This window comes from Biomphalaria glabrata, chromosome 3 (genome assembly GCF_947242115.1).
Source record: "Biomphalaria glabrata chromosome 3, xgBioGlab47.1, whole genome shotgun sequence".
Classification (NCBI taxonomy): domain Eukaryota; kingdom Metazoa; phylum Mollusca; class Gastropoda; family Planorbidae; genus Biomphalaria; species Biomphalaria glabrata.
Window position 1 is genome coordinate 20,411,353 of NC_074713.1, and position 23,767 is coordinate 20,435,119.

At 37.7% G+C, this 23,767-nt stretch overlaps 1 protein-coding gene across 1 annotated transcript in view; it reads right to left on the reverse strand.

The window, feature by feature from the left end:
* Positions 1–3,637: 3,637 nt before the first annotated feature.
* The window catches only part of LOC129925052 (E3 ubiquitin-protein ligase TRIM9-like), a 28,172-nt gene continuing 8,042 nt past the window's right edge, over positions 3,638–23,767 (reverse strand). The window contains exon 2 of the mRNA XM_056023384.1: positions 3,638–3,942. Coding sequence (XP_055879359.1) covers positions 3,638–3,942 — 305 coding nt within the window. The remainder of the gene's footprint in view (positions 3,943–23,767) is intronic.

Here is a 23,767-nt window from a genome sequence, read left to right on the forward strand (position 1 = left end):
AATTAGGTGACTGTAGTTTGCTTTAGATTTTATATCGAAAAGGGAAGTTTTATCGTCATAATCATCTGTTGTGTATTGAAGTAACTGAGTGTATTGAATTAACTGAGTGTATTGAAGAAGTAGCTAAGTGTATTGAAGTAACTGAGTGTATTGAAGTAACTGGGTGTATTGAAGTAACTGAGTGTATTGAAGAAGTAGCTAAGTGTATTGAAGTAACTGAGTGTATTGAAGAAGTAGCTAAGTGTATTGAATTAACTGAGTGTATTGAAGAAGTAGCTAAGTGTATTGAAGTAACTGAGTGTATTGAAGTAACTGGGTGTATTGAAGTAACTGAGTGTATTTAAGTAACTGGGTGTATTGAAGTAACTGAGTGTATTGAAGTAACTGGGTGTATTGAAGTAACTGAGTGTATTGAAGAAGTAACTGAGTGTATTGAAGTAACTGAGTGAATTGAAGTAACTGAGTGTATTGAAGAAGTAACTGAGTGTATTGAAGAAGTAACTGAGTGTATTGAAGTAACTGAGTGTATTGAAGAAGTAACTGAGTGTATTGAAGTAACTGGGTGTATTGAAGTAACTGAGTGTATTGAAGAAGTAACTGAGTGTATTGAAGTAACTGGGTGTATTGAAGAAGTAACTGAGTGTATTGAAGAAGTAACTGAGTGTATTGAAGTAACTGAGTGTATTGAAGTAACTGAGTGTATTGAAGAAGTAACTGGGTGTATTGAAGTAACTGAGTGTATTGAAGTAACTGAGTGTATTGAAGTAACTGAGTGTATTGAAGAAGTAACTGGGTGTATTGAAGTAACTGAGTGTATTGAAGTAACTGAGTGTATTGAAGAAGTAACTGAGTGTATTGAAGTAACTGAGTGTATTGAAGTAACTGAGTGTATTGAAGTAACTGAGTGTATTGAAGTAACTGAGTGTATTGAAGTAACTGAGTGTATTGAAGTAACTGAGTGTATTGAAGAAGTAGCTAAGTGTATTGAAGTAACTGAGTGTATTGAAGTAACTGAGTGTATTGAAGTAACTGAGTGTATTGAAGAAGTAACTGAGTGTATTGAAGTAACTGAGTGTATTGAAGTAGAGCCAATAAGAATAATCTTCGTTTACCTGAATATAGAGACAGTTTTAATACTTTATAGACATAGGGATTAGTTTTAATAGGTTGGCATATTTATATGTATATATTGTGGGCGCACCTGATTTCTGTTGGTGTCTGTGAGCCGCATAAAACATTCCGGCGGGCCGCATGTGTCCAGCGGGTCGTAATGTGCCCACCCCTGATCTAGAGCCATGGGAGACGATTTTAAACATTTGCAGATCTTTTAACATGTAAAATCGTTGCAAGTTCAGGATGAGAACAAACCTGCCCGAGCTATTTAGTGCATGTCGCGTTTAATTATTTCTAAATATTTCAGTGTGACTCTTGCATTTGAATTGATTTTAGCTATCATTAATCTCAACCACGAAATCTATTCTACCACTAAAAATACTAAAATATAACTGATATAAATTTAAATAGTAGCGCATGTGCCGCAGTATTACACTATACAAAAAATATTATGTGTATATTATACGACATTCGATAACAATACCTAAAAAAAAAATTCTTTATATCACATTTTTAAACGAAAGGAAACAGGTTTTTATAATGTAGTAGACGGTCTTATTCGGTAGCAAAATAACAAACTAAAACTGAAAGTCTGGAAACTCCCCAAACTGGCTGCAAGCTAATAGAGTGTCGTGGGTTCGGTCCCGTTATGGTGCGACTTTTGTTTTTTATGATTGTTCATGATTTACTATTTTAGTTCAACCTTGAATAACAGCAAAGTCAAGTCTCATTTTTGTAGCAGTTTGAATGCTTAGTTCTACAAGTATATTAGTACATGCTTAGTTCTACAAGTATATTAGTACATGCTTAGTTCTACAAGTATATTAGTACATGCTTAGTTCTACAAGTATATTAGTACATGCTTAGTTCTACAAGTATATTAGTACAGGCTTAGTTCTACAAGTATATTAGTACATTTCTACAACACAATTCTTGCGTTTGTCTCCAAATCTCTCTCTCTCTCTCCAAAGTCTAACTCTTATCGTTCTACAAGTATTCTAAAATCAAGTCTTTAAATACATTTTTCGTTCAGCCGCACCTTTTCCCGTGCACCAGTTCAATTGAATAGGGACAGCTACAAAACACATCAATCCTTGACCACATCAATCCTTGACCACGCAGACATTCCTTGTCGCACAGTCACCCACCCATATCATAGTATAACGACATAAAATCTCTATGCCTGCCTAAACTAGATTGAACTTTCTAAGTGACATCAAATGTATATTTTCTACGACTTGAATATCTCCAGTTGACATGGACACTTTCTAGTCCCCCACAGGTCCACATATTTGTAATTTGTTTTTAATGACAACCTTATCTGACCCGATTTGATCTGAACATAAAGTGCATTTTTTAAAATAATATATAGTTTAAATTTCTTGTTCGTTTTCACACAACATTCCCATCACCTGCAATACGTGTCCATAAGAACCTTAGCATTTGAGTAATGATAAAGAATGCTTCAACAATTATAAAATGTATCCATTTATTGACTAGTTTCTAATTAGCGAACTAAATGAAACGCAGTCAGTAGAGTCCTAAAATGTATGTCATGAACTAAACTACAATCGTGTCTATCTAGGACTGAGAACTTACTTGAGAAGTTGCAACGCCCCTGCATATACACGTCCTGCAAAAGTAGTTGTGGAAGGGGGAGGGGAAGAAGTTGTAGAAGAAGAGGAAGCAGAATAATTGTGCCCATAATTCAAAACTCGCAACACCATCTTCAGAGTGACACCGGACAAAAAATGTATGTCAGATTTAGTTACCCGGGTCCGTCTGATATGTCTGTGTCACAGTGACCTACCATAGCGACAAAATGAACTGTTTCCAGGAATCGTATTAAGTTCAAGCTGTAGCCTGGACACGACCATAAAGTAAAACAAAACAACAAATGTAGAGAAGTTTACAAGTCACTTGAGAATAGAGAGACGGACAACTTGGAAGTGACATTTGAGTTCAAGGCAAGGGAAATGTAATTGTACATTAGAGAAGGAGAGAGAGAGAGAGTTGGAGAGAGATAGAGGGAGAGTTAAAGAGAGAGAGGGGGGGGAGAGAGAGATGACTGGAAGAGAGAGGTCTGTTCAAAATGGATGAAATGTAGGAAAAAGGAGAAGGCTAAAAAAGAAAAGAAAAAATATTCGGATTTGTAACTAAGACACGAAGGGAGAGAGAGAGAGAGAGAGAGAAAGAGAGAGAGAGAGAGAGAGAGAGAGAGAGAGAGAGAGACCAGTGTAAGTTTCGAATCTATAAATTGTGGTCAAATAAATGGCCTCTTTTATGTAAAGAAAACATGTACAATCATTTAGTAATGTGAAACATTCAATGGGCTCTCCAATTAAAATTTCATAAGAAAAATATATGTATTCAAGAAGTGCCCACAATTTTCTGGGGCGAGGTTCAAGTTCGTATGGTAGTTATCGATTTGTGCTATTTACTGTGTTAATAAAAGGTAGCCAAAATCTCTCAAATTTGAAGCGGGTCCTGCGACAACTAGGGCGTTTATTCGTAGTCTAGGACATTATTCGTAGTCCAGCTCACTGGCACTGTCCAGTGGCGGTACCAGCCCGGCCTTCAACGTGACCTGGACATCCCTGTTGATGCTGACCGCCGGAAAGAAGACCCCATGCATATTGTCGAAAGCCACGGGTCCTTGAGGGACGTCATCCACAAAGTAGCTCAGGGTGTGCTGGTTCAGGTCTAAGAGGACGCCGACGGTACTGCCGCTCCGGATACCCCCTTCCGTCCGGTTAGTGTGCTCGTCCATGTGCAGGAACCAGCTCCGATGTTCATCAATGTACATGCTCCAGCCCTTGTCGTCTTTACCTGAGGATGGAAGACAAAAAGAAAAGCGTATGGTTAGAATCACTAGCCACTAGTTATACACACAATCACTGTAGAAATGCTGCCAAGCCAATCAGACTCGAGAATTTCTTCAGATATACTTGTGGGTAGTCGTCTGAATCGAAACCTATATTAATGTGTAAATTTGAATATTTACAGGGGGGGGGGGGGAATTATTATGTCAGGGTATCCGCGGGAAAGTAAGGGAGACAATCTAGCAAATAACAAGGAAGACAATCTAGCAAAAAGCTGCAGCAATTCTAGTGGTTGGGGGGAGAAGTTATAAACTTTGAAGACTTAAGTCCCCCACAAGACATTGCGGTTCATGTGACATGAAGTCAAATTCTTGTGTGCTCTAGACCACTAATAAGGACCTGAGCGAAATCGTTTCTTCCCACGACTAAGTGAGGCTAGGTACCAATGTAAGCCTAGGGGACCATTAATTGAGCTGCAGACCTCAAATGAAGAACTGGCGAAATATAAAACAAGACATAACAATACGTATCTAGTGGGGAAGAACTTCATATTTACAACTATATACCTCAATAATGTAGAAGTCATTTCCCTTTTTCGATATAAACAAAATAATTAAATGCCAATAACTAATTGACAAATGTGACAATTTTTAAATGTATTCATGTTTGTTAGTTACAATAAATAAATGTGAAAAGTTGATCCGAGAATGGGTGTGGGAGAAATAAAGTGTACAATTATCTAAGGGGGAAAAACACATATTTAGCCATATCGCCTAATACTGAAGGATTAATGTCCCTTGTTTGTATCAAACAAAATAATTAATTATCAGCAATTAATTGCTTAATTATTTTTTTTATTGATTTATGTTTTGTTAGGTACAATAAATAATTATGTAAAGTTTGATCCGAGGAGGGGGTGTAGAAGAAATAAAGTGTTCACAATTTTTACCAGACAGACAAACAGACAGACAGACATAGTGATCTAATATAAGCTTTGTAATAAATACAATTTTCTTCACCAGGTTACAAAATCAATTTAAAAGAATTTTTTACGCACTAATCATGTGTACATTTTTTTGACTTGAAGAACTAACCTTATAGTACATTGCATTGATATTTTATTTGTGACGAAAGATTTGAACGGATTCCTTTGTTCTTACTCTGGCTCAACTTAAGTCGCAAGGAATAAAGTCCTTAAGGAATACTCACAAGTTAAAATGCGAACACAGGCACTTTAAGAAACTCACTCACTCAATCAATCAATCCATCAGTATTTATATATTTAAATCCCATTAGTGCATCACATCAAATAGATTCAAGCCAAATTGGAAATATTGTGAATCAAACAAACAGAATAAATTGAACGAATCAAACAAACAGAATAAATTGAACGAATCAAACAAACAGAATAAATTGAACGAATCAAACTGAAACTCATCATAAGGTCCTGGTAAAATCTATCACGTGACAGGTATATCCTCAATAACTAAAGATGCATGATGTGACGTAACCAACTAAATAGTTTCCTTCTTTTCTTTTTTTTAAACATCACAAGTGAATGGCGTCATTCTTTTTGCAATTCTTTTATGTAAAGATGGTTCATGTTTAGGTCAACCACGCAATGCTTACTTGACCTGCGTCATACATCTAGCAGAAGTAATCTAGTTCTAGATGTATCTCTTTGTTTGAAAACTGTCGGTCATTGCACTGACCAAACGATAGCCTCGTAAGCCCAGACAAAAGAAATAAACATGAAGGACGAATAGACAAAACCATTTTTCATTTTTATTCCCAACTTTTTGTTTCGTGTGTTCAGTGTCAAGGACAACATTTAATCCTATTCCTAAAGAATCACAAAACGTTGGAATCCTTTTTGCCGCGTCCGTCTTGACACTTTTTTATTGTCACCGGCTACAATAAAATAATGAAGCTACTTCACGGAACAAATCAATATTTCACAATGTCCACTAATCTGGATTAGAGACAAATGTGACTAGACCGAGAAGAAAAGGGGAGACGTAGTGGGAGACAACTGAAGACAGCCGTGAACAAATCTTGAGAATTTGCTTTAAGACGGATTTAGAGACAACTTCGAAGTAGACTGTCACTAGTTCAAACTCAAGTTTGCCATTTCTGACCAAAAGATACACACAAAAGAAAATGCATTGTTGAATTTGTTTTAGTGAAGAAAGAGTCCTAGACTAAGAAAGAGTCCTAGACTAAGAAAGAGTCCTAGACTAAGAAAGAGTCCTAGACTAAGAAAGAGTCCCAGACTAAGAAAGAGTCCCAGACTAAGAAAGAGTCCTAGACTAAGAAAGAGTCCTAGACTAAGAAAGAGTCCTAGACTAAGAAAGAGTCCTAGACTAAGAAAGAGTCCTAGACTAAGAAAGAGTCCTAGACTAAGAAAGAGTCCTAGACTAAGAAAGAGTCCTAGACTAAGAAAGAGTCCTAGACTAAGAAAGAGTCCCAGACTAAGAAAGAGTCCTAGACTAAGAAAAAGTCCTAGACTAATGTAGAAAGAAAATTCTTCAAACCTTAGAAATTGATTTTTTACATTTAATTATCAACTATATATTATCAACTAATCTCGCTATTGTTTTTTTTCTGGAAAGGGTGTGTTATGAAAATTGTATTCTGTATCGGTTATCGTTCTTATGTTTACATGTGCTTGTAACTCGTCCTTGAGAATGTGTTCACGAAATGTGTGCTGTGTAGTCATTCAGTGTATTAAAGCCATTCTATACAGACATGGTTCTTGACTCTCTTATCTTTATGTTCATAACAATTCAATTAGTTGTAAAGAAAGAAGGCTAGGTGTCAGCGCTGTTGAGGCATGCGTTCAATTAGCACGAAAAAAATGCTATAATCTGGTCATATAGATAATTACGTTAAGCTAAGTTTAAGTTGTAAAATATCCGTTCGTGGGCTGGGTGAGATCTTACTGTTGTGTAAAGCATTTCAGAATGTTTCAGTCAATGACTCTCATTTCATTTACACACTATTTCCGTCAAAAGTTTTTGATTTATTGACATTACTGACTGTCTTAATTCAAAATAGTCAATGTTCACGTGGTCTATTGAAGAGTAAATACTAAGGCCTGGCTTCGACTCCGGAAGATTAAGTAGGATTGCAGTAGGTGACGTGACTACATACAGTCCTAGTTGTAATCTACATATTGTGCCACATCCACCTCAGATATAACTGTTGTCAGACGGTGGTCGGTCTAGTGTCTCTGTTCGCCCTATATCCCTGTCCTCAGCAGTAGATAGCGTTTCAGTCTCTAGTGTGTATCCCACGCCCTTGGCTACCAGGTGCAATCTACTATGCCAGTTAAACCACCTGGGGTCTAATCTTTGAAAGACCGTATCAGAGAGTAAGAAATCCTGCTGAGATAACTCCTTTAGAGCACGTGAAAGAAATCGGGCAGTGAGTCTTTAGGTCGCCTTGTCCCCGTACAAAGACAGACCCATTGCCAGTTTTCTCTTCTCTCTCTCTCTTTCTCAAATCCTTGCCTTCATGCAAAATGCGACATTCATACAGAATGTGGTTTATTATCTCATCGTCCTCGATGCAGTGGCGACACCGTGTGACGTAGTGTTCTCGAAACCGTCTGAAATAAACACCAATGGGCAATGGGACAGTTACCGACTTGATTTTGGGCTAGGATGGCCTGCTCCGCTCTATTAAGTTACCAGTAAGCATCCTTTCGGTCTGGTTTAACTCATCTGCCTGCAAAGTTCACGGCCCTTATCCGAAGCGTCCCAGTCTTTCAAGACCAGCTTGCATCATAAACATTAAGCCTCATATTTACGACAATCCTATTCCGGAAGTTGGATCGCAAGCCGTCACACTACTAGTGTCCACCATTCGTTTGTCTCCCCTTGTTTCTGTCATCTTTCTAATCGTTCTGTACCTTTCGGAAAGACCTTAGCAAGTCCTGAGAGTCATGTGACTTGACCATAGCACCAAGGTTTACGTTTTGGTAGCAATGGTCAGCAATAGTCAGAAGGTCCTGAGAGTCATGTGACCTAAACATATCCCCTAGTTTACGTTTTGTAGCAATGGTCAACAATGGTCAGAAGCTATGAAAGTCATGTGCATTGACCATTGCACCTAGTAAAAGCATAGGTCAGTACTGGTCAAAAGGATCGTTCTAATGAGCCGACCAACAACTTTAATCTTTGAAAACTTTTAAAACTTCATTTTAATTTTTAAACCGTTTGTGTGTGTGTATTCTAGACTATTGTAACAGAAGAGAACAAAAGAACAATTTTGTAAACCAGATGTCCAGTTGTTTAAAAATACTTAAAAGTCTAAACAAGTATCTTTTAATGACCCCTGTCGAGCCCTATTTAAAAGTAAATTGAAGTATAATGTAAGCCCCTTACTAATCCTATCTGACCACAACTTTTGATGTCACACAGAGGGCTTACGAGGTCAGCGTGCCTAAACAAACACACCCAGGCACAGATACACACACAATCCTGATAGTTCCGAGTGATAGAGACACCTTATCAGACACACAGTCAAACAATCTCTAATCAAATGACAATCAAACAGAACAATGGACGGAGAAAAAAAAAACAAAACAAAACAAACACAGCCATCTGTTAAATAAAAAACCTAAAAAAACTCTTAAGGCTTTGTGTGCACGTGTTTTTAAACATCGATAGCCTTTCACAACGCGTAGATCTACTCAAATTTTGGGACAAAAAATACCCATAAAAAAACAACAGATACACAGAAATAAAATATGTATAGTATGAAAATTGTTAAATGTTTGATTTTTTTTTTTCAGAAAAAACAACAACTGATGATAACAAATGGATGTGAATAATTAACTTAGTTTTAGACAGATGTTTTGAGAGTAGTTTGTTGCTTCAGTGAAACACATGCACTTTCCAGTTTCCAAGCTTTTAAAAAAAATATTAATCTATCTTTTTATCGAATTAATCATTGCAATTAAAATTGTATAACAAGAAAAAAAAACAAAAGCAAAAAAAAAAAGCAAAAACAAAAGCAAAAAACAACACTAGCATAAGAATGAGCTTCTGAATTAAGTTTCAAAACAGACAAGCGCCACATCGAAGCCTTTTAATGACTAAAGTATCACTAATTGAAATCCAATAAAATTTTCACGAAGACATATCTATGTATTTGTTCTAGGAGGAATTGAGTCAATAGGTTGGAGTGGAAACGTTTAGCTAGGGGAAACAAAGAGTGAAGAAGTGATGAAATTAATCATTTACAAGAGAAAAAAGGAAAGAGGAAATAAAATAATTGAAAAGATAAAATAAGAGAAGTTAATGAAGACAAAATAAAATATAATGCAAGGGAATGAAGATAAGGAAAGTTGAGAGAATACAAAATAATGAAGATAAGGAAAGATGAAATAATACAAGAGAATGAAGATAAGGAAAGATGAAATAACACAAGAGAATGAAGATAAGGAAAGTTGAAAGAATACAAGAGAATGACGATAAGGAAAGTTGAAAGAACACAAGAGAATGAAGATAAGGAAAGGTGAAACAATACAAGAGAATGAAGATAAGAAAAGATGAAACAATACAAGAGAATGAAGATAAGGAAAGTTGAAAGAATACAAGAGAATGAAGATAAGAAAAGTTGAAAGAACACAAGAGAATGAAGATAAGAAAAGGTGAAACAATACAAGAGAATGAAGATAAGAAAAGTTGAAAGAATACAAGAGAATGATAGCAAGAAAAAGGAAAGAAAGAAAAGAAAGAGTCCAGCTTTTATCCACTTGAAAGATGTCACCGTCAGATGTCAGACGCGTTCATACAGCACGAGAGGCAATCGCTGGACTTCATTCAAGTGTCCACTGCTTTCCCTGAAACGTGTGTCCAGTTTGATGAGCGGTGGGGAGAGGTGGACAGTTTGATGTCAGCATGGGAAAGGGAGTGGGGGGTGGGAGAAAAGACATCTTGAGTTCACTGACGGGTCACTTTTATGACAACTGGGGGGTCATAATTGGCGGTCAGTTCAAGATTTGCGGTGCAAGGAGGGATTCCGAGGAAGGAGATGAACATGAACTCCCTCTCCCTACCACATGGCTATTGACTAGCTCTATATCATCCCCTCCCCCTCCCCTACTTTGAGTCACACGTTCTTAGGAAGGCGCCCAGCCCCTTTCATCGTCCCTCCTCAATCATGGCTTTTAATAAACGTTTCATTAATGCTCTCCCTCTCTTCTTCCGGTTGTCCAGCAGGACGGTTGGGCTATTGAAAGGCTGGACAATGATGGCGGCTGAGGTCAATCTAGTGCCGGACAGGGAAAGTAGCCTGCGTCAATAGCGGGAGAAATGATGTTAAATTATATAAACATGGCTCGGGAATTCCCCCCACAAAGATACAAGGTTATAGAACAAAGACAACTGGCTTCAAATGTCAGCGACGTAGGGTTGAGCCCAAAAAGAAATGGATTTATCTTTAGTGGTTTTCAATAGTGCCACTAAAACCATGGGCAACAAACAAACTCCACATAGACACCTAGTTTAGAAACTTTTAAAGAAAGCTGAAAACATTTTAAACATTTAGCAAGAAAAGAAAAATTCTTTAAAAAAAAAAAAAAAACAAATCTTTTATTACGCGTAGCTGTATCAATTAGTTTGGGTCAGTCATGTAATTAAATTTGCGGTAGACTTAGACTAACAATAATAAATCTGTGCGATTAGAAATATTTTTTTACCAATTGTTTTTTATCAGAGCAATTTCAGGCTTTTAGCTTTCTAAACAGGCTTATCCTATCATCACTTGGGACAAGAGGAAGGGAAGGTTATCTTGTGAATGTTACAGTGATCGCTTTTTTAATGAATTTATAAAAAGTTGAAAGACCTGAATTCGAACTCGGGGGCTCAAGCCTCTTCAAGCCGCCACACTAACCACTGAGACAGGAATACCTTATCAAAATAGAAGGCTTTATAGTTTTATTTTAGCTCAAAACGTTCAAGAGACGACCTACAAGTATATGCTAGAAAATAATAAGACTAAGACTAAGACTAAGACTAAGATTGCTTTATTGATCCTTATGGAAATTTTGGTTGTGATTTCAAGGACTCTTTTCTCATATAAAGACAACACAACAGAAACATTACACATAAATAGAACAGACACAACATAAAGAGGTCATTCAGCGACTACACACAGGCATCTTGTTCCTTTTCATGTTTCCTGATCAACGGGTGGCGTTGATATAGTCTGACCGAGTAAGGTACGAACGAGTTTTTGCACCGCCTGTTCTTGTCTTGATTGACAGTAGTCGCCCACTTCGCGACGACCTGACGTAGTACTGATGGAGTGGTTGGCTGTTGTCTTCCAAGATTTTTCCGATTTTTCTTAGACATTTTTGTCCATAAAGCTTATTTAAATATGGTAATGTTGTGCGCGTGATCTTTGATGCCCTTTTTATAATGTTTTCTAGGCGGCGCAACAGTTTACATAAGAGATGCAGCCATAAAGGCGTCGTAATCGAATGAATAATAGCTTCAAGAACAAATGACAAGACCAAGATATGAATACATTTCACAATGCTACTTAATACTAATGTTCTCCTTTTAACAATCTCCACAATCCCACATCCTGTCTCTCTGAGGACCAGGTAACAACTGCCCCTCTCCCTCGTAGTTTTAGTTTACAGACAGAGATCTTTATCCCCGTGCAAATGGCATGCATATACATGTACTATGTGATTACAAATCACCTCATGTCACAGTGAGTTTCGAAACTCCTATACATGTAACTCACTGTGACAAGCCCGTTGTATTTAAATTAGACTATTTTATAAGTTATTTTGTTCCAGGATTGAATTATTTTTCTTAAAAAATATTTAATAGAAAGGTTTCTTTCTTTGTGAGTATTGTTAATTAAAAAAACGTTTTACTAATATCGACAAAGATTTAACAGTCTAACCACGTGTCTAGTCACGTGTCTTCAAACAAAGTCTTACAATGTGCTTTATCAAATGTCTTAAAACTAAGTTTTACCAAGTGTCTTAACATTTTTGACCATTCTGTATGTGAAACAAGCCACTAGATCTACTCAATCTGTCTTTTCCATGATACAAAGTCACGAAACACAATACTTGATGCTTTTGTTCTGATTGAGTTCCACTTTTACTCATCGCTTTCAACTTTTAGTAAGTGACGCATTCGTTTCTTTTGTTGGCTGACTTTTCAAAATTGTTTGACATGACCATTTTGATCTTTTCGGTTAGCACATAGCTTGTCGCATTGATGATCACATCTCACAAAAAGGCTGCAGCAGTTCAGATTTCGATTAAATCTTGAATTCAGACATTAAATAAGATGACCGCATGACCACATCATTAACTCCTGTTGCCCCTAGCCCGTAAGAGACAAACGACTGGACATAACTTTGTTGTGTTTGGGCGGTCCGGCTTGGCCACAACAACTGACCACGCTGTCCGAGGGAATGTGTAATTAAAGACCTGAATCCTCCACGTTTATAAATCAATGGTTCTTTTGATGTGAAAGAAACGGACCCATGCACAAGTGGACGCAGTGGTCAGTTTGGCGGGTTTTAATTAGCTGCTACAGATTGCTTTAGAGAAGTCAGTGCTAACATGGGCGTAGCCGTGGACAAAGGGGCTTGTTGTGGGAACTGGGAGAGAGGTATCTCCAATCTTCACGGATCGTAAACTACTTGACATGCCCAAGAATACTGACCACGGCGTTCTTTTTTTTTTTATATTCTCCTAATTAACTAATTTGGAGTCGATGACTGACCGCCTCGGGGGTTCTGGCGATCCAATACCGCGGGGGATCACTTATCACACGGCGGCCGCGTGTACAGGAAGCAAGGCAACACAGAGTTGTCGTCCAATGCAAACAAGTTCAAAGTGGACAATGGTCAATTTTGGCATTCTCCAATTTCATGTCCGGCACGAGTGTCCAGAAGAACATCCGTACGTAGTCTGATTGTTGTGTTTAGTGCTGAAACTCACGGGGTTACAAGGACGTCGTTCAGAAAGTGGCGAGCATGTTGATGAGCTAATGTTTAGCTGCTGCGCTCAAAGTAACGAGTTGAAATTCAGATGATATTATCAAACTTGATGGCTTCTATCTGAATAGCTTACATTGATTCAGAGCAAGTCAAAGGTTTTTGATCCTTTGTGCTGGCCACAGGGCAGTGTCGTACGCCAATGGCTATAGAAACATGAGACCATTCAGTGCAATGATGTATGTAGCTATTTCTGTGGGTGTGTTTTTATCTGGAATATGTGTGTGATGACATTTCTGCGGGTGTCTCTTTATGACTTTATGTGGAATATCTATGATGACATTTCTGTGGGGGTGTCTTTATGTGAAATGTCTTTCATTTTAGTGGGTGTGTCTTCGTGTGGAATGTCTATGATGACATTTCTGTGGGGGTGTCTTTATGTGAAATGTCTGGGATTTCATTTTAGTGGGTGTGTCTTCGTGTGGAATATCTGTGATGACATTTCTGTGGGGGTGTCTTTATGTGAAATGTCTGGGATTTCATTTTAGTGGGTGTGTCTTCGTGTGGAATGTCTGTGATGACATTTCTGTGGGGGTGTCTTTATGTGAAATGTCTGGGATTTCATTTTAGTGGGTGTGTCTTCGTGTGGAATGTCTGTGATGACATTTCTGTGGGGGTGTCTTTATGTGAAATGTCTGGGATTTCATTTTAGTGGGTGTGTCTTCGTGTGGAATATCTGTGATGACATTTCTGTGGGGGTGTCTTTATGTGTAATGCGTTTGATGACATTGCTGTGGGTGTGTCTTTATGTGGAATGTGTGTGATGACATTTCTGTGGGTGTGTCTTCATGTGGAATGCTTTTGATGACATTGCTGTGGGGGTGTCTTTATGTGGAATGTGTGTGATGACATTTCTATCAATACGGATGCTACAATAAATAAAAAATTTTTTTTTACAAAAATGTACAAATAATTTTGCCGTAAGCTTTTTATCATGTTTGTCATTTCAAAGATGTTTGATTTCCTGTTTAAGATATATATTATACAACAGATAATTGCAACTTTTACCCACCGGCTACCTCCGACGTTTCATTGAGATACACTAACAATAGCTCAATTGTGAAAAAAAAAAAGCCAACAAGGTTTATGTTGCATGTGTTAGTATCCATTCGTTTGGATGGGTCATAGAATTAAACTTGTAATAGATCTGGACTTACAATAATAGATCTGCGCGATTAAAAATATTTTTACTAATTGATTTTTTTAAAGCGCAATTTCATGCTTTTGGCTTTTTTCAATAAGTTATGATTCTAATCACTAGTCTGGACCAGTTGAGAAAAAGTGTGTGTGTGTGGGTGGGTGGGGGGTTAGAAAGAAGGGTGTTTGGGTAAATGCAACTGTGATGGCTCTTTAAATGCATTTCTTTAAGAAGTTGAAACACCTGAATTCGAACTCGGGGACTCCTCAAGCCTATTCAGCACGCCAACTACTGTGCCAGCGAATTGCTTATAAAAATAGTAGGTTTTATAAATATCTTTTGTTAGCTTCAAAATTTAAAACTGTGACCTACAAAACGTAAAGGGAGCTAATTCAACTTATACCATCACACAAGTCAAGTTCGATTTCCTTCTCTTGTTATATACCTAACAAATTAATTAATTTCCAATAATTCATGAACTAACTAGTTAATTGTTTTTATTGATTCTTGATCCGAGATAGGATGAGGGAGTATAACGTGTACAAACTCTTTACCAGACAGACAGACAGACAGACTGAGTGAGCTGCAGTTTCATTAAACTTTTAGAGCATGCACGCTAAGAAGTTGTTCCCCTTGTTATTACAATGTGAACCTCCATTAGCGTGCAAACGTTACGGTGACACTTGCAATAACTGCTCCCTGTGTGTAGGCTCAATACCGCTAGCATCACAATAGTAATAAAACTGATAGAGGAGGCTTTAGAGTTATGACAATTTTATAAAAGTCAGTGACTTGGACAAGAGCTATCCTGGACTATGAAAACATTTTAGAGTCCTGCTCTACTGGCCTACCATAGTAATTTTACCATTATTTTATTTTCAATATACAACAATGATGCCCAACCTAATTCAATCTGCGGGCCATTTTAATTTCTAACACTAGTGTTGCGGGCCACGTGATGGAAAAGATACAAAATGAAATTGGCCTGAAACTATTTTATTTCAAATCTCGTAGATCTAGTACGTACATGGAAGTATTGGGATAGTTAAAGTTTTCTTTTTACACTGTTTCTATTTCGTTAGTCAATTCCTGGTCTTGTGTTTACTAGTCACCCGTCATTGTCTCTAAGTCAAACACTTTCACCTTTCTAGGAAACAAATAACTCATGCCTAATCGTGCCATAACATTAGATAGATAGATAGATAGATAGATAGATAGATAGATAGATAGATAGATAGATAGATAGATAGATAGATAGATAGATAGATAGATAGATAGATAGATAGATAGATAGACAGACAGACGTAGACAGATAGATAGATAGATGGATGGATGGATGGATGGATAGATAGATAGATAGATAGATAGATAGATAGATAGATAGATAGATAGATAGATAGACAGACTTAGACAGACAGGCAGACAGACAGACAGATAGATAGATAGATAGATAGATAGATAGATAGATAGATAGATAGATAGATAGATAGATAGATAGATAGATACCTTAGTATTGAGCGTGCATCTATCTTGAAAAACATTTTGAATGAAAGAAAACTTTTCTCCGCTATTTGTGTTTGGAATGTCATGACGGAACAAGACACATGTCAATTTTTAATCTAGTTTAATTATATAAACAAACTTTTCTAACTATTTCTAATCATCCTTCTCACATCTCTCTTTCAATTCTATATTTCTCTTTCTCTCTGTCTCTAAATCTTTCTCTGGTGATAAAAAAAAAAGTTCAACAGATGGCGACTACGTAGTATTGTAATCACAAAATCTTTTTTTTTTACCTACGTATCGATACCACATCGCGAGACTATAAATAACTGATGGTGAAGTTTCGTTAGACATACATAGGCAAGTGCTAGCAAGTCTTACCCACGACACCTTCTTAATAGTAGTAAGACACATCTGCGCTAATCGATTACTGCCATCTTGTCGGTACCGCTGAAATTACGTCTGCCCGAGGTTGAAAGGCGGGAGTGAAAAGAAAAAAAAAAGAATTGCGTTACGTTTAGATTGGCGGCGTAGGGTGCCCTCGTGGCGCCACTGTAAGTAGGGGGAGTGAAAGTAGGCTACATCGATCATTGTAGTGTAAGCTTGTGTACTATTTATTATTTGCTGTAAACATGACTACCAATGTTTCCAAAATGATTGAAGTTCGTAAAGAAGACAGAAAGAAAGGACATAGCCCTTCTTTTTTTTAATCACTCATTCAAATAGTCTGGGTATTTTAAACTAAACTATGTTTTTTTTTCTTACTAATACTTCTATACAACATGATGTTGTCATGGTTTTCAATGGACATAGTGACTTAAAAAAAAAAGAAACAAAATTAAAACAATTTTCTCTTTGTCGGAATGTTTCTTGAACGAGTTTGATAAATGTGGCTTTCATATGGAGACATGGGATAGGTTTGAGAGCTCTAAGAAGTAAAAGAGAGAGAGAGAAAGAAAGAGAAAGTAAACACTGAGTGAATAAAATAAGGAAAGGAGTAAGAGAAAGAGAGAAAGAGTGGAAAAAAAAAGAAACATAGTATAGACACAGCTTAGATATAGGGGGGAAAAAGAGAGGCGAGAGAAAGAGAGAGTACATAGAAAAAGTAGAGAGCGGAGAAAGAGAGAGAGAAGAGAGGAAAGCGAGAGAGAATTAAGAGGAGATTACTGAGAGAAAGGAGAGAGGGGGAGAAAGATAGTAGAGAAAAAGATGTACAGAAAAAAAGAGAAAGAGAGAATTGAACAAAAAAAGAAGTAGAAACAATTAGAAGAAAGATCTAGATAGATAGATAGATAGATAGATAGATAGATAGATAGATAGATAGATAGATAGATAGATAGATAGATAGATAGATAGATAGATAGATAGATAGATAAATAGATAGATAGATAGATAGACAGACAGAAAAGAGTTCCCATTCTTGTCACAGTCCAACCACACTTCACAGAATCAACCGGAATCGGAAGAAGCGACTGTGGGAAAAGGGGGGGGGGGACTGTTTTTACTTTGGGTGGGATGAGTGGGGGCGCTCTCTTAAAACAACACACTCCCCGAGTACAGATGGTGTTTCTCGACAACACCGCCGAGGGCCAGTTCAAACCTTCGAGTGTCGTAATTTTGTTAGAACTCAAAGCTTGGTAGGGGGCGTGCACTGGCCAAACTTGAGAAGTACTATACAAGACATGAGTGAATTTATATGTAACCATTACGTTAGTGAAGGCAGGAGGGACAAGGTAGGGTTGTCAATATGTCATATGGCAGGGGGGAGAAGGCAGGATTGTCAATATGTCATATGGCAGGGGGGAGAAGGCAGGGTCGTCAATATGTCATATGGCAGGGGGGAGAAGGCAGGGTCGTCAATATGTCATATGGCAGGGGGGAGAAGGCAGGATTGTCAATATGTCATATGGCAAGGGGGAGAAGGCAGGGTCGTCAATATGTCATATGGCATGGGGGAGAAAGCAGGATTGTCAATATGTCATATGGCATGGGGGAGAAGGCAGGGTCGTCAATATGTCATATGGCAGGGGGGAGAAGGTATGATCGTCAATATGTCATATGGCAGGGGGGAGAAGGCAGGGTCGTCAATATGTCATATGGCAGGGGGGAGAAGGCAGGGTCGTCAATATGTCATATGGCAGGGGGGAGAAGGCAGGGTCGTCAATATGTCATATGGCAGGGGGGAGAAGGCAGGGTCGTCAATATGTTATATGGCATGGGGGAGAAGGCAGGGTCGTCAATATGTCATATGGCATGGGGGAGAAGGCAGGGTCGTCAATATGTCATATAAGTATTAGTATGTATAAAATTTCTTATAAAAGGAAGTAAGGCAGATATCTTAACCTTGGAGTCGTTCTAGAGGTTGCCGAGTGATAAAGCGATTGGCTTGGGAACCGTGGGTTCTAGTGTTCGAATCCGATCCGGATCCTAAGGACGCCCCTGTGTCCACCGAATTCTTAACTGACCTACGTTGGGGAAGTATTGGCGGTTAGTCGTTGTGCTGGCCACATGCCACCCTCGTTAATTGTCAGCCCTAGAAACAGATGAGCTTTACATAATCAGTCCCCTCCCTTTTCCCACACGAAAGAGAGGTACTTCTTTGTTTTTGCTGAACTTACTAATTAAACCAGTGTTATCGCTATAATAGTCACATGAATCCTAATAAATCATGTATGTAAACGTTTGGCGTCTTTGTCAAAACCATAGTGCCGCACATTCTATACCACCACCAAGATAAGCTAGTGCTTCTGTCAGTAGGTATTGGTAATTCTAGAATCTTCCTGTTTTATGACCGTGTGGAAAGGTTGGGAGGACAGAGTGGTGTCATTTGTATGTAGAACAAAGTTCAGAAATGGACAACAAACAAACTTTTGAGCGAATGTCTTTTAAAAAAGCATCAGAAATACAATTTAAATAAAATTTATTTTTAAAAACAGAAACTTAAAAAAAAATTGTTCACAAGCTGCGAAGAAATATATAATTAAAGAGGAGCAACTCTAAATGAAAATACATTTTTGATCAGACGTAAAAAAAAAAAAAAAGGAAGTGAAATAAATTAATTGATTAAAATGAAAGAAAACTGGAAGAGAAAAGGAAAGATCATAAGAAAGAACCGAATACAAAAACAAAACAAAACAAAACAGAACAAAAATTAAAAATAAAATAAAAATGCGAGTTTTAAATAATTTTCCTGCCATTCGTTACTTCTCCGCGTGTTCAGATTTCTAATTGTTGTAATCCCGAGGGTAAACTGGGAGTCCAACTTTCAGCATCGGCCCGTCGGGCATGAAGACCTTTAGTTTGCTCACCAACTTTTCTTGAAGTAACACGATTAGTCACTGCTGATGAATGGAAGGGCCGTAATTGTCCGAGAGAAGGAACCTGAGAGGCTGAGTCCTCAGAGTGTTCACATAGCAGAGTCGTGAAAGAGGAAAAAATAAATTAAAGAAAGAGAGATAGAGAGAGAGAGAGAGAGAGAGAGAGAGCGAGAGAGAGAGGAGGGTTAGAGAAATAGAGAGAATGATAAGATGGAGATATAAAAAAAAGAGTGCTATATTTTGAAATATATCAAGCGGATGGAAATTGGTGGAGAGAGAGAGAGAGAGAGAGAGATTTATCTTATGCGTCATTGTTGTGAATTGAGCTAGGGTTAGTGGTGAAGGTTATGACAGTTTGAGAATGCTTTATAATTAGTTAGTCCTGTTATCAACAATAATAAAGCTGACTATTCAGGAGAAGATAATATTGACGACTCCCAGGCCGCCCCTTATTCCCATTATGACCTTTTAAACCCAAAAACTTCCACGAGGGGAAAAAAAGAGATTGACTGAGTATTGTCATTGAAGCAGTCTTTCTGTAAATTTAAAAAAAAGGGAATTCAAATTTGTTCTGAAAGTCTTCCGAGATGACCCAATGCCTTAAAGCCCTGAGTTTTATTTTGACGTATGTTGATAATTCTGTCCTTTCATTACTACGTTTATTTTTAGAATAAAGTGTCAAACTATTAGTTGTTTTTTTTTTTTCACGTCAATAAATTATTCAAATAGACACATCACAACAACCATTGTATATCAAAACAAGGCTGTTCAAAAAGGGGCCATCATTCATGATTTCCTCTAGACAATAACTCTCAATCTCTGAAGGTTACACTATTTATTTATCACTGAACGCAACACAATTTTACTTGCAAATTTCATGGACAGTTTCACTGGCTTGCACCAGAAACAACTGGCTCGGATGCGAAAGTAGCCATCATGGTTTGATTAATATGCACAATACATTTTCAGCTTGTCGTTAGTCTGTGTTGGTAAGTCTGTGTTTGGTAAGTTTATGTTTTAAGTCTGTTGGTGAGTTTATGTTGATGAGACTATGTTGGTATGCCTATGTTGTTGAGACTATGTTGGTATGCCTATGTTGTTGAGACTATGTTGGTATGCCTATGTTGTTGAGACTATGTTGGTATGCCTATGTTGACGAGACTTTGTTGATGGGTCTATGTTGTTTAAAGTATATAGTAAGTCCATGTTGTGAGTCTATGCTGGTAAGTCTATGTTGGTAAGTGTATGTTGTGAGTCTATGCTGGTAAATCTATGTTGGTAAGTCTATGTTGGTAAGTTTATGTTGTGAGTCTATTTTTCGAGTCTATGTTGTGAGTCTATGCTTGTAAGTCTATGTTGGTAAGTCTATGTTGTGAGTCTATGCTGGTAAGTCTATGTTGGTAAGTGTATGTTGTGAGTCTATTTTTCGAGTCTATGTTGTGAGTCTTTGATGCGAGCCATGAAGTGAAGAGGGTTGCGTGTGTGTGTGTGTGGGGGCGGGGGTCACGCTCGAAAAGAAACATAGGGTCTATTAAATATTGAGTCGAGTAGCCGAAGAAAAGTCAAATTGTACCCTCTTCCTCTGTTAAAAAAAGACGATGGATCAGCTCATAGAAATTGGATGAAAGTATTGACATTTGCTAACTCTGGAGTCTATGTATTATCTTTTGATAGACGAAACCAAGTGTTCTCACTGGCCAGTCTATTGGACTAGTTTATGGTATCGCTTTGAAAATGTTCTCTCTCCTAAATCTGTTGTATCGTTCTATCATGAAATCTAAGGGAGATAAGTCGATACAATTTAGTTTTATTGGAGCAGCTGATGGACAGTGGGGCTTGTTTGATTGTGCAACTCTGAAAGAAAAACGACAACTTTTTGTTTATAGGGCCAGGGTTCAGATCTCAGACGCTATCAAAAGATTAGATTATTTTCCCGACCTATCAGGTAGGACCACCCACAGTGTTTTGAGAAACTCAGATGTCACTAATTCCTCCCCCTCCCTCTTTTATGTTGATTATTCTAACGCCCCATCCCCCACCTTGCGCGTGACATCTGTACGCACGTGAAAGTATGTGATTGTATTTTTAAGTGTGTGTGTGTGTGTGAATTATTGAGTCGTAAAAGCAAAAAATCCAAATGTTTCTTTTTTTAAGTCAACCTCTGTTTTACGCCATTACTTTATTTACCCTGGATACCGCACCTCTAACTTATCCTCATCTTCTTCTTCTTCTCTCTCTCTCTCTCTCCTACATACATCATACATACATCATACATACATCATACATACATCATACATACTCAATACATAGTATTACATACATACATAATGGCAATGTCTTCGATTCCGAAGATTAAGGATGAGAGGAAACCCAGTAGCGACCTACATATTTTTCCGCATCTCGTGCAGACAAAGACTTTGTCCGGTAGTGTCTATACAAAAAGGGACGTTTTGGCCTTACCGTTTAGGCGCCAACCGTTTTGGCGCTAAATACTATTGACAAATATATTGTATATCTATTTCATTGTGTCTTTCAAAAGATTGATATGTGTTCATAGGTTAAGATAAATCATTTAAAAGTATAACATTTATTGACATTCCAAAAGTGCACTTCAAAAACGTGCAAACATATCTCCATACTTGACAGATACGTTTTAAAGGTTTAGATGTTGGAATATCGCATTGTTGATCATTAACAAAGATGACTAAATGACTAAAAGAATTGTAGAAAAGAAAGCAATGTGGAGAAATGTGAGTGCAGTGTAAAGGCGCCTAAAGAAAAACGTTAGAATGTGTGTCACGTAGCATAAAGCAGCTGTTGCATTAAGTTTGTTTTTAGATTTCTGCAGCGTCTGCATAGCAAGGTCGTGGTTTCAAGGATGGGCGCCCGCAGGATTGGGGGGGGGGGTGCAAGTTGCCACCTATGATTCAAAGTCGTAACTTTTTTTATCACAGAGAATATTAAAGAAAAGAACTGGTGCCCCCTCTCCCCCATACCTATGAGATATTATGTTCACTGTAAATACTTGTTTCATGAAATAAAAAACAAACAAACTAACAAGTGAATAAACTATTGACTGTACACGTTGGTAAGTTTATCCGTGTGGCCCATGCATCCCAACAATAGATCAAACAAAAATATAAACGCTGCCAAAACTAATATTCTTCTTTACGTTGCAGCTCTTGCATCGTTTTAGGATGTAGACAAAGCAGGTTGAACTGAGCATTAGTATTGCTTGAAAAGCGAGACGTTAATGAAGAAACTAACGAATCAAGATACAGAATATTAAGTCACGTGTTCTGTAATAATTACAAAATCCAAACATGTGGTTATTGCTCGGTTCCTCTGTTGACTGCAAATTCTCGCAGCACCGACTCAATACCAAATTTTCTCTGCCAATAGTATTGCCTTAATTAGGATGCCATCCCTGAAGTGTTCCTCAGCATGGTCATTAATGTGACAGCTGATGTGTTGTTGAGCGGCTAATTATTCTAAGCTGCACAGACTGCAACATCAAGGAAACTGGTTCAAGAACAGGTGAATAATGGTCGACAATTAAAAGACAAATAAGAAACACATGAGAAGCAGGCACTGATTACACTGATGCAGTTTGTCTGGTTTCACTTACAACCGTTATTTTAAAATACGCCAAACAGTCAAAGATCTTCTCAAAGTTGTGACATAAAGCGAGAATGAAGCGAGAATGAATAAGTATTTCTCAGTCCATCGTGTCTCAAACAAAAGAGGTAAATTTAGCACCAGCTCTCTCGCTTAGGACTGTTACGGAAGAAATAGACAATCTTACGCATTACTTATATCTGAAGCGCTATTCAGGTCAATGATAACAAGTTTAAGTCTGTAAGACGCGCAACGGACAAAGTCTGCTTTTGGATATTTTTAATAAATCCTAGCCTGAACACAGTTCTGAATGCTAATCATCATGGGTCAGCCATCGTAGCATTGGCCGGGTAGTTTGTTCAGGTCTAGGCTGTACTTAATGTATTTGCTGACAATGACTTTAGACACAAGCAGTGGGTCTCTATTAACAACAGGGACAAAACCAACGAATTCTTCTCGTGTACAATTGCCATGAACAAATCCAAGTCTCAAACACATTTACTTAGTGCCAGAGATATCTGCAGTTTCATTAACGAAATACCAAGAAAACGCAGTTAATTCATAATGCTGCTGCTGGTGGTATATTTTGGTTTCTTGCTGCTACCAGTGCTCCGCCGATACAAATCAACGTTTTGATGGCATGGGAAGAACTTTCTTATATCTCTTCTATTGTAAACTGGTGGACGTGTTTAACCTGCTAGTTTATTAAGCGCTAACAATGACCGCAACTCCGCAAGACGTAAATACATTGACCAAGATAACTGCACTCTTCAATCTTGTTCAAAGAAACTTTCCCATATATCACATCGAGAGACAGCTGGCAAGGATGTTTCCTCCAAGACAAAAAAATAACTTTTATCATATTCTACCCCTTTATTAAATATAATGATAACTATAATTGTGCGCAAATGAAAACATATCGTCACGACTAGCGTGCTATAGAATATTGAATTGCAAGCTAATAATAAAGCGCACATGGTCGGACATGAACTAAGATAAGCCTATTCCAGATTATTACAAAATAGCTTATCCTGACTAACTTTATCTCAGTGGAGACACTACATGTTAAGTTGCTTCCTAGCAGAAGTTACTGGCTGAAATTTGAGTACTCAGAATTCAGAGGGGTGCACATACATGGTCAGCCATCAATTCCCAATAAGCTGTTAAGGCTTCCGCGCGGTGTTGATTCTATGAAATATAACTAGTGTAGATCTACG